General features: G+C 29.7%; 1 protein-coding gene across 2 annotated transcripts; it reads left to right on the top strand.

The window, feature by feature from the left end:
• The first annotated feature begins 1880 nt into the window (after window positions 1–1880).
• OPR3 (oxophytodienoate-reductase 3) lies at window positions 1881–7811 on the top strand. Of its 2 annotated transcripts, XM_011047686.1 has the most exons (5): window positions 1882–2104; window positions 2285–2425; window positions 5105–5235; window positions 6228–6410; window positions 7037–7811. In XM_011047686.1, the coding sequence occupies exons 1-5, from the start codon at window positions 2031–2033 to the stop codon at window positions 7696–7698; spliced, it is 1191 nt and encodes a 396-aa protein (XP_011045988.1). In that variant the 5' UTR covers window positions 1882–2030; the 3' UTR covers window positions 7699–7811. The 2 variants fall into 2 exon arrangements, with proteins under 2 accessions (XP_011045989.1, XP_011045988.1); XM_011047687.1 differs by lacking the exon at window positions 2285–2425 and having other exon boundaries at window positions 1881–2104.
• The last annotated feature ends 3678 nt before the right edge of the window (window positions 7812–11489 follow it).

An 11489-nucleotide genomic window follows, 5' to 3' on the forward strand; every position in this document is an offset into this window, starting at 1 on the left:
TTTTTTTATTGAGAAACATTTATTTAATAAAAATACTTATTATAATTGTGAAAATTTCAATTAAATATGAATAGATCATTTTCACTTCTTTATATGAAAAAATATGAGAATAATATATTTGAAAAAGTTATATAAAAAATTAAAAAAAATAGATGTCTTATTCTTATCCACTAATATGATTGAAGGGGAAAATTAATTAATTTGATAAAACCATGTCAAAAATATATTTAAAAATAAAAAATAGGAATTTGATCTTTATTCAAAATTCATGTACAAAACTTTAATTTTTTTTTTTTGCATATTAAACATAAAACAATTGAAATATTTTTTTGAACATTACCATAAAAAACACATAATGTTATTTAAGAAGTATGCCAAAAATGAACACTACTTTAAATATTATGCTATATATTTTATTTAAAGTGTATTTTGATTAATAAATAAAAAAATAGTACGAATTTTGCTTTTTTATTTTGCTTTTTTTAATTATTTTCTTAATTTATTTGATTTCTCATTGTTTTATTTAATTTAATTTTATACTAAATTTAGTTTTTATTTTTTTATTGCTATTTATTTTATTAGGAATCTTACTTCATAATTTTTTCATGTTTTCCTTCTATAGCGTAACCCGGTGTCATGACATAAAGATTAAATTGATTTGACTTTGATATTTTTTTAAAGAAAAAACTTAATTTTTTTAATTTTATTTTTTAATATTAGATTATTGAGCCTCAGCTTTGTGATTTTTGTTTTTTTTTTCTATGAGGTTATCTTAGTCTTATATCTCAAGTTATAGATAATCAAGTTAATACAAGTTGAATTAAGGTTTTTTTTTTAATTTTTTAATTATTTTTTTTAATTTTATCTTTCATCATTTAGTTTTTTTTAAGAGTTGACTTTCATTATTTTATTGTATCTTTTTAAATGACCTCCATTATTTAAGTTATCCTGACCTCACAACCAAGTCGTGAATTTGAAATATTGACTTGAGTAAGAGTTTTATTTTATTTTTTAAAATTATTTTTTTAATTCATCATTTAATATTTGATTTATTAATAATTAAATTTTAGATTTTTTTATATTCTCATTTAATTTTAGTTTTGTTATCAAATAAGATAATTGAGATATTTTACGAATATTTAGAAAACAAGTTTTTATAATATTGACAAACATTTATTTTTTTTATTAGTCATTATTTTTTTTTATCATTGTTGGCTTTTTATAATTATATTATTAAATAATCAAGTTTATTGAGTCTATTGGAATCAACAATAGGATCCTAAATTTTTCTTTCTCATTTAAAAATATTATTATCATATTAGCATTATTTTTCTATGTTAAAAAAAATATAACTCAGTGGTGACATGGCATTTATTATCTATATCAAATAAAAATAAATCATTACAATATTATTTTATTTTTGTACTGCATTAAAAATAAATTTGAGATTTATATTTTTTTATTAAAATATATGATTCTTATTATATTTTATTATATGATTTTTTGATTTACAATTATATTTTTTGTTTGATGTCAAAAAATACATTAACTACATGTTTATATTAATTCTTTTGCATTAAAAAAATTATTCAACGGAATAAATATTTTAATGTTTTTATATTTATTGACATAAATAATTTTTGATTTATTTAATTAAATACATGTTGTTGTGTTTTAATTTATAATTAGAATTTTTATTATAAAAGAAAATGCACGTGAAAAGTCTTATGTATTTATTATTTTACAAATCCATGACGGAAGACGAGTATACATATAAATTCTAAATTTAATCAGTTTCAAAGTTGATTGGACAACATGCCTACCCTATACATTATGAATCCAATAAAATAAGTATATAAAAAATTAACTTATATAACTATGTATTATTATATCACTTTTAACCCTTGTGGTGTCTCGTTTTCATATCCATCCCTAGTCCAGTAATCTGGGTTATCGATTCAGCTTGACCAGTTGACTCATCGTGCCAGATCAATTCGGTGTTGTTGCTTGAAAAAGAACAAGCAAAAGTAATGGCGGAGAATAGAATCAAAGGAACCTCTCTGTTTTCTCCTTACAAGATGGGCAAGTTCAGCCTCTCTCACAGGTCAGTTCATCGAACTTTCTCTCAAGTTCTGACTGCCGGATTGATTCAGTTGTTAGTTTCTATTTCAGACATTAAAAAAAAAATAATCCTTCCGGCGTTCAAAATCTAGAGAGAGATCCGGGAGGGCATTTTTGTCATCTGACTTTTGTTATTACGTGACGGAATTGTCCATGGATACAGGGTGGTGCTGGCGCCCATGACAAGATGCAGGGCGTTGTTTGGGATACCAGGGGATGCGCTGGTGGAGTACTACACGCAGAGATCAACTCCTGGCGGATTTCTCATCAGCGAAGGCACTATCATCTCTCCAACTGCTCCCGGGTAATTTCATCATCTTCTCATCTATTGATGGTGACCTTTTCATTTTTGCACCTCCGTGGCACATGCTATGATCGGATTGAGGGTTGCTGTGATGGTGGTGGTGGTGGGCCTCCTATTTGTTTGTTTATGGTTGGTGGCGTCGGGTGTCTTGAGATGCTTACATGCAGTTTAAAAATATTAAATTTAAAACTTTTCGGAAGATATTAAAGTTACTTAGTGTTTATTAAAAATTATCCGAATATCATATGTGTTTTTTTTATATTTATTTTAAGATTAAATTATCACATGTGTTATTTAAATATTTGATTTAACGTGAACCACTTGTAAAGAATACTCTAATTCTTTTAAAAGAGAGTGATTGATATACTTTAAAGTCCTAGTTTTTTTTTTTTGTTTTAAATATTTATGAGTGTTTTTGAAAATACGATGTAAATCATGGTTTAACTTTTTTTAATTTTTTTAAATCATTTTGATATGCTAATATCAAAAATAATTTTTAATGCTAGTACAATCCTATGCAGGCACCATATACTCAACATTTCTCATGCTTCTCTTTTTAAAGATTAGCGTACATAACATTCTATTTATAATAAAGTCTAAAAATCCTAAAAATAATAAAACATCAACGCTAGTATAATCCTATGCAGGCACCATATACTCAACTTTTCTCATGCTTCTCTTTTTAAAGATTACGTACATAATATTCTATTTATAATAAAGCCTAAAAATCCTAAAAATAATAAAACATCAATTTACCTTTTAAATAATGTCACATATATTATTTTAGATCAATTTTAGAAATTTATTCCATTAAGTCTTTACTTGATTATTTCATGGTCTACAATTGTAATATACTATATTAATTATATTTTAGTACTCAATTTCTAAAATTTATTTATAATCAAATTACTTGATTAATTATTACATTTTAATTTTTGGCTTATTTTTTTTATATATGTAACTCATTAAGTTCTCTAATAAGTTGGCTCAAATACAAATTATATTCATAAATAAAATAAGCGTGTAATTCTTTAAATATTAGAAAAGTCATAAATGATTTGACTTAATCTTTCAATGATTAATTTCTTGGTGTAATTATTGTCCCTTCATCATGAATATGTGTAATTCTTTAAATATTAGGAAAGTCATAAATGATTTGACTTAATCTTTCAATGATTAGTTTCTTGGTGTAATTATTGTCCCTTCATCATGAATATTTCGATTTAAACATTATAGCATGAAGTGTGTTTACTTTATTAAATCGTTTTAGTTTTCAAAATTATAGTTATTGATTTTTTAAATAAGATTTTAAAACTCTTTTCAAAACTCATTCTACCTTAGCAAATGATTTCACAATCAATACTATTTTAAAATAGATGAAACATTTTTTTTCTAATTAACTTAAAGTGATGAATCTTCTCTTTTTTTTTCAAAATTCATTCTACCTTAGCAAATGATTTCATAATCAATACTATTTTAGAATAGATGAAACATTTTTTTTTTAATTAACTTAAAGTGATGAATCTTCTCTTAATTATTCAGATATCTTTATATAGTTTATGTTATATTTAATATCTGTCTGTTTGTTACCATTGATTAAAATAACGTGTAGTCAGGATCAACTCATAATACTTCTTATATAAAATAATTTAGTGATATTAAGTTTAAAAATCACTTACACAATTATCATGAGAGCCTTTCCACATGTATAGATGATCTTTTCGTATAGAATTCTCTAGCGGGTTAGTTTAGTGTACATGTTATATGATAAATACGTGCATATTAATTCTAGATATTTTTCATACTTCAGTTTATGAGAGCAATTGTTTCATCTCATAAAAGAAAATATATAATATACAATAGACTCAACAACTTTAATTAACTTCTAATTTTAATAGAATATTAACTATGAATATTTAAAAATAATATTTTGATGAAATAAAAATTTTATTTTTACTTTATATTTATTTAATTAAATATAAATGAATATTAAACTAAGGATAGATTGTACTTTGGATCTTAGATTTGGACTTAAACTTGATCAACTAGACGTCTTACGTTTAGGCTGGGAGGAGTTTCTCATTTTATCCCATAATTAAATTAATATTCAGTCCATTGCAATTAGTTGTGATATCCCTCATTTAGGTGTTTTTTTTTTAATTTTTCCACATGGAATAATACGCTCGATACAGAAAATGAAAACCCGGGTGCTCGCCACCATGAAGCTCTCCATCCATCATGAAAATGGCTAAATTACTTTTGAAGCTAGGGCTGACACATTTTCTTTTTATTCTCAAAGGTGTCTTATTATATAGATAAAGAATGATAAGCAACCAGCTTTCTTGCTTTTGATTCTGTATGTGATTGAAAGTTCTTTAAAAAACATTTTCCTCATTGAATATTGGGTGATAACCAACCAACTTTGATCATCTAGCAAAATATTATGGACCACAAAAAAGCTTGAAAAACCTCAAGAAAATTATGAATCTTAATGCGGGACCCGATGGCGGACCCTTCCACCCACCAATGATCCATGTGTGTGCTTGAAGGTTTTTTCCTGTGATTTTTACTTAATGTTTAACTTCGATGAAAATGCCTTTTCACGTGTTCAAATTGCATTGTTTATGGCATGCGTGTTTTATAGAATTATCTTGATGTCTTAATGGTGGGTGGAACCAGGTTTCCTCATGTGCCTGGGATTTACTCAGACGCTCAGGTGGAGGCATGGAAGAAGGTAGTGAATGCGGTTCATGCCAAAGGGAGCATCATATTCTGTCAACTGTGGCACGTTGGCCGTGCATCTCATCAAGGTGAAATTTACTCCCTGCCTCCATTATGAAACTTGAAATCAGTCACTTGGTGTCATCTTATTTCAACCGGAATTTTCCTTGCAATAATTTTTTCTCATTATTGGCTACATTTATTGTTAGGGTTAATTACAAAAACCCCTATAGCTTACTCATTCATTCTTTTTACTGTTTTTATTTTTTTTAATTATACCTTACATTCTTGAGTTTTTAAGTTTATAACATTTTATGTTCGTGCTTTAACACGTCGAAAACATCAATCAAATCATTCCCCCACTCGCATTTTGATAGCAAAAGCCTTTGTTCTACTGTAACCAATTGGAGATGACAAATCATCTTCTTCACCCACATCTGTAGCATAAATCAAGCCATGTTCATCTGATTTTTCAGCAAAATCTGGGTAGATCTCTTTCATTCTTTCATACACTACATGGTTAAGAGCAAAGAAATCAATTTTATTTTAATAAATATAGTTAAAAATTACCTCCTCCATCTGATGGAAGGCTTTGGGGTGGTATCCATGTATGGAGGAAGTGGCATAATATACTGCTTGGAAAGAAAAGTTCAATGAACTGGCCTAAATATGTAGACCCAAACCCTGCATCTTCAATTTTATGCTCGGGTCAAACTTCAAATTATAAAGGAGGATTAGCAGAGAGGTGGTTCAATTCAAGGTTTTAGTTTCAAATTTCAAATTTTAAAAATGTTGCAAAATCAATCAGATTTGTTAGATTTAGGGTTTTGGCTTTCCCATATTCTTATGAAGGAATCTGTTCGATTTAGTTTTCCTAATTTAGGGTTTTGATGGAAAGAAAATAGATATGGAGAGGAGGGAAGAAGGAAAGGGAAGAAATTTGAAAAGGAAATTGATATATCGTTTGAGTTATATTACATACAGGAGTGAATTCTTTTTTTTATAAAAAAATTCGAGTTGACTAATTATGTGAAGTGTAATTTCTGAAAGACTTGTATTTTGAATTTGTGCAATATCTCAGTTTATCAGCCTGGTGGAGCTGCACCAATTTCATCAACAAACAAGGCCATCTCAAACAGATGGAGAATTCTCATGCCAGATGGGACCTATGGAACATACCCAGCACCTCGAGCCTTGGAAACCTCTGAAATACTAGAGGTGGTGGAGCATTATAGCCAGGCGGCCTTGAATGCCATTCGAGCAGGTAAGTGTAGTGACATTTATTTGTTTTATTTCAACGCTTTGGAGCTGCAGCTATATATGATGATTTTATTTTTCTTTTAGACGGGCATAATTACATGTTGAGAGGAAATGGAGTGTGCTTTACTAAATTTTTCCTTAAAGGGTGACCATGATGCCTCTCTGTGATGGGAGTTCTAATCATTATTTACATTTGCGGTAGCATGGCATGACTATGATTATGTCTCCTCTTGGTTACTAGATAAAATATTCATTGAAAAAGTTCCGTTGCTCATGAGTAATGATTGTCTCATGTTTCATCAAGGGCATAAAAAACATTGGTGTGATCTCTGGGCAACTTTCTAGTGTTTTAATAAGGTCTGTTTGGGAGATGTTGGAATCATCAATGGAGTGGAATTTATGGTCGTCTATAGTGTCATCTGAAATCGGATGGCTTTACTGCAACAGTGATTGGCCTTTTTAATTAGCTGGTATTGTTGATTCAAGTTCATGGCTCTTAATTAACTGGGTAATCTGCTTTAGACTTTAGCGCTCGAAACAAAGAAACTGGTGCTTCTTGAGCTCACCTGGTTACCATGCCTTGCTATCAATGATTAGCAGTAACACACGTAATGAAAATATGGTCTGCAGGTTTTGATGGAGTTGAGATCCATGGGGCTCATGGTTACCTTATCGATCAATTTTTAAAGGATGGGATCAATGACAGAATAGATGAGTATGGTGGATCAATGGAAAACCGGTGCCGATTCTTAATGCAGGTGATTCAGGCAGTAGTCTCAGCTGTCGGCGCAGATCGAGTAGCTTTCCGAATGTCACCTGCAATTGATCACCTTGATGCCACAGACTCAGATCCACTCAACTTAGGCCTTTCAGTGATTGAGAGAATTAACAAAATCCAGGTACAGGTGGGTTCAAAACTCACCTATCTCCATGTCACTCAGCCACGTTACACAGCTTACGGCCAAACAGAGTCAGGCAGACCTGGCACCGAAGATGAAGAGGCCCAGATGATCAGGACTTGGAGAAGGGCATATCAGGGTACACTCATGTGCAGTGGTGGGTTCACTAGGGAGCTGGGAATAAAAGCTGTAGCTGAAGGTGACGCAGATTTGGTATCCTACGGCAGACTCTTTATCTCAAACCCAGACTTGGTTTTGAGATTGAAGCTTGATGCACCCCTGAATAAGTATATCAGGAAGACTTTCTATAGCCAGGATCCTGTTGTTGGGTACACAGATTACCCTTTCCTAAGCAAATCAAATGGAGGACAGGCATCACTCTCACGCCTTTGAATAGGAATTTTCAGGATTCCGCGTATGCATTTGAGGTCTATGATTGTCATTAAAGTTGTTTATTGGAATAAATTATCTTGTTTGAGAGCTTCTATGATGCTGCAAAATTTATATATCAAGCGTGTTGCTTCAAGTAGTATAATAATGTAAACAAGATTATTGTCTTCACTATGATTATTTACCTATTAGATATTGAAATTATTCTAGAGATGGACAAGGCACTAAAGGCTTTTTATTTACCCAACCAGGTCAAATTGATTTTTAAAATATATTATTAATTATTTATCCTTCATATTGGTAGAGAAATAATCTAATTTATTCAAAACTAATTCTCAATTAAAATTAAAATTATTTAAATATGACAATCCATGATATCTCTATACAAATTCGAAAGCATGGTTTAGCTAGAAGGAGCCATTAAACTGCCTAATGATTTTTAAGAAAAAGGCAAGATAAAAACATTATTATAAACATCTTAATTATGAAGTAGTTACCTATATAAATGATTTTAAAAACATGATTCTAATTAATAATCAATCTTTGCATTGACTTCTTGAAAAACAAAACTTTTAATTTAACCTTTTATTTGAATGATATTACAAGAAGAACATCAAATATGGTTAAATATTGTCAAAATAAAAAGAGGAGATGCAAATAGTTTCTCCACCTCCAGACTTAAACCAAACATTATTCTCAAGGCAAAGAAAAAGAGAAGGATACAAGGGAAACTCCTTACATGTATTTTCTAAAAATACATGCTAAAATGTATGGGAGAGGCTCCCTTAAACTTCAATAAACCTAATACAATAACAATAACAACAATAATAATCCAAGTTATAAATACAAGAAAACTTCAAAAAACAAAACAAAATAAAATAATTTAGAAGTTTTGGGTTGCCTCTGAATAAGAAAGGCTTATAGTTTTTAGGTAAACTTTGCTTGGTTCTTATTATTTAGTATCCAATCATTTTAGAATTTTAACCCATACAACATCTTGCATCATTGGTTAGACAATTGGCTTGAGATTTTTTTCTAGCAAAATCTTACTCATAAAAAATAAATAAAAAAAGATGAATGATCACCCTTGATATTTTCTACAGTCTAATCCAATGTTGTTTTGTGCTCCATCAAAATCCCAAGCAACCTTTCTTCTTTCAAAGCACTAAAAGTTGATGATGAGACAATAATCGAAAGGGATAAAGATTCGTCTAAATAGGTATTCCTTAGATGTGATGATAATGACTTAATTTCCTTCCTGGGTGTCTCATGAATGAATGATTTTATATTTTCAATGTTAGCTTCAATCTCTTCAAGTTTTAGCTTCTTTACTCGAAGGGACGGTAGAAGAAATTTCAAGTATTTATTGCATTAATTAATCACGACTTGCTTGGAATGAATAACTTAAGAACTAGTGAGACATGCTTCAAGGGGTAGTTTTAAATCCTCATTTTAGAAGTTTTGGCTACCAACTTGTTATTGATATCCACCTAAAAACAAGAATCACAACTTGATAAAAATTGCATAGCCTTAAAACATATTAAATATTACTAGTTCATCTTGTACTTGCAAAATTAACTTTCCTTGTTGAACACCGATCAATGCTTTCTCGTAGCTAAGAATGGTAAAGCCAAGAATAACCTAGTATATATTTGAAAAGAAAACTCTCTCTCTCTCTCACACACAAAAAAGCTAACCTATCGGAATCCAACGTTGTTACAGCCACAATCACCAAAACTGGTAGCCACCAACCTGCCACCATCTCTTCCCCAACCATGGTAATTGTGCCTTACAAACATAAAAAAATGATTGGACTTTATTATCTCTTATGCTTACATTTTTTTCTCATTGGCGGTAACCATGTTCATTTTCTTCTAGTCCAGCACTAAGGACCGCGAAGGCGACCCAATTCAGCTCATACCCACATCCTCCATGGTTGTGAATAGCGGCACCAACTTATTGGAGTAAGGAGGAAGCCAAACTTTCTAGGCTCAAAATCTCTTTACTGACTGTTCGTGAGATACAAGACCTTTAGTAATGGGTTTATAAGATCATAAGCTCTCCAATCCATTTAAACATATGCAAAATGGCCACAAGAAAGCATGTCACCATTAAGGCAGCGATAAAGAGAAAGGAGAATGTGCCATATTTTTTTGGGTATTTTTTATGATTTTTTTTAAAATAACATGTTTTTTTAAAGGTAAAATAACACAACTTAAAAAATAATTGGTGAAATAACATAATTTATACTTGTTGCAACTTAAAAATATGACATTTCAATTTATTGTTATTCAAAAATATAATATTTTAAAGACATTATAAATTGGGCCACACAAATTATGATAAAAAAGAGGGAAAAGATGAAAAAAAAAAAAAAGAGACTTGAAGGCACACTTAAGCGAGGGAAAAGATGAAATAAAAAAAGAGACTTGAAGGCACACTTAAGCTTTGATTAATACACCCTGGTATCATAAAAAAAGATTTCAACAATACAAATATAATGACACTAAGAAAGGTCACCCGTGATGATCAAAGTGAGTTCCACTTACCGTCTAAAGATGATGAGTGATTTATTTGCCTTTGATGGCAAGTGTACCAACTCCCATCATTGTTTAATATGAATAAGCAAGTATCACCAAAATATCTATTAGAAGTACTAATTGAGTCTATTATAAGATTTAAAATTAAGAAGATTCAAGAAGAGTCGATTGTGTTAATTCTGGATGTTTAGGTTAACAAGTTACAAATCTAAAAAGTTTTGCGATAAGGTCTAAAAGTTATTGTTTAGGATTTACATTGTTTTCCAAGTTGGTTTAAGCTCTGATTAATACACCCCGGTATCATAAAAAAAGATTTCAACAATACAAATATAATAACACTAAGAAAGATTACCAGTGATGATCAAAGTGAGTTCCACTTACCGTCTAAAGATGATGAGTGATTTATTTGCCTTTGATGGCAAGTGTACCAACTCCCATCATTGTTTAATATGAATAAGCAAGTATCACCAAAATATCTATTAGAAGTACTAATTGAGTCTATTATAAGATTTAAAATTAAGAAGATTCAAGAAGAGTCGATTGTGTTAATTCTGGATGTTTAGGTTAACAAGTTACAAATCTAAAAAGTTTTGCGATAAGGTCTAAAAGTTATTGTTTAGGATTTACATTGTTTTCCAAGTTGGTTTAAGATTCTTTTTTTTATTTAGATTAATACTCTTATTATTTCTCCAACCTTGTTTAAAACATTTTTATTTATTATAAATAGGATCATTTAGCTTGTATTTAGGTTTTTTTTTTAACTTGGATTTCCAAAATAATTTTGTGTGTGTGACAAGTCATTCATACTTTTGTTTGTTTATTATTTTTTTTAGAATTATCAAAGATCAATTGTCTTTGTAACATTTTTTCTTTATATTTCTAGTTCATGGTTCATTATAATCATAGGGTCGATGTCTTTTTCATTTAATAACTTCAATGTCTTAACTTGGGTAATCATTGTGTTGTGTTTTTTCTTGTAATCTAATTTTTTTCTTCTAGAGTTATTTTTTCTTGCGTGTGGGCTTAAGGGTTCTTACTCTCCAAGTTGACATCATTGTTGGTGACCTTCTTAGTGTCGTTGAATTTCTCTTATTGAGATATTTTTTATGATATTAGTGGTGTTGTGATCGAAGTTTCAATATACCTCCAAGATTGTTTTTATTTTATTTTCTTTCTCCTTTTTCTCAGTTATCTCCTCATCATAATTAGTGCAGCTCATTTCATAATTTCTTTAAAATATCGTGTTTCTAAATA

The sequence above is a fragment of the Populus euphratica genome, unplaced genomic scaffold (genome assembly GCF_000495115.2).
Source record: "Populus euphratica unplaced genomic scaffold, PopEup_1.0 scaffold150.1, whole genome shotgun sequence".
NCBI classification, from domain to species: Eukaryota; Viridiplantae; Streptophyta; class Magnoliopsida; order Malpighiales; family Salicaceae; genus Populus; species Populus euphratica.

What these genes read in the sequence shown, in the direction of transcription:
- OPR3 (XM_011047686.1), top strand. Translation starts at nt 2,031, where the DNA reads ATGGCGGAGAATAGAATCAAAGGAACCTCTCTGTTTTCTCCTTACAAG. An exon ending in ATCTCTCCAACTGCTCCCGG is followed by an intron (nt 2,426 to 5,104) that starts GTAATTTCATCA and finishes GGGTGGAACCAG; the next exon opens with GTTTCCTCATGTGCCTGGGA. An exon ending in CTTGAATGCCATTCGAGCAG is followed by an intron (nt 6,411 to 7,036) that starts GTAAGTGTAGTG and finishes TATGGTCTGCAG; the next exon opens with GTTTTGATGGAGTTGAGATC.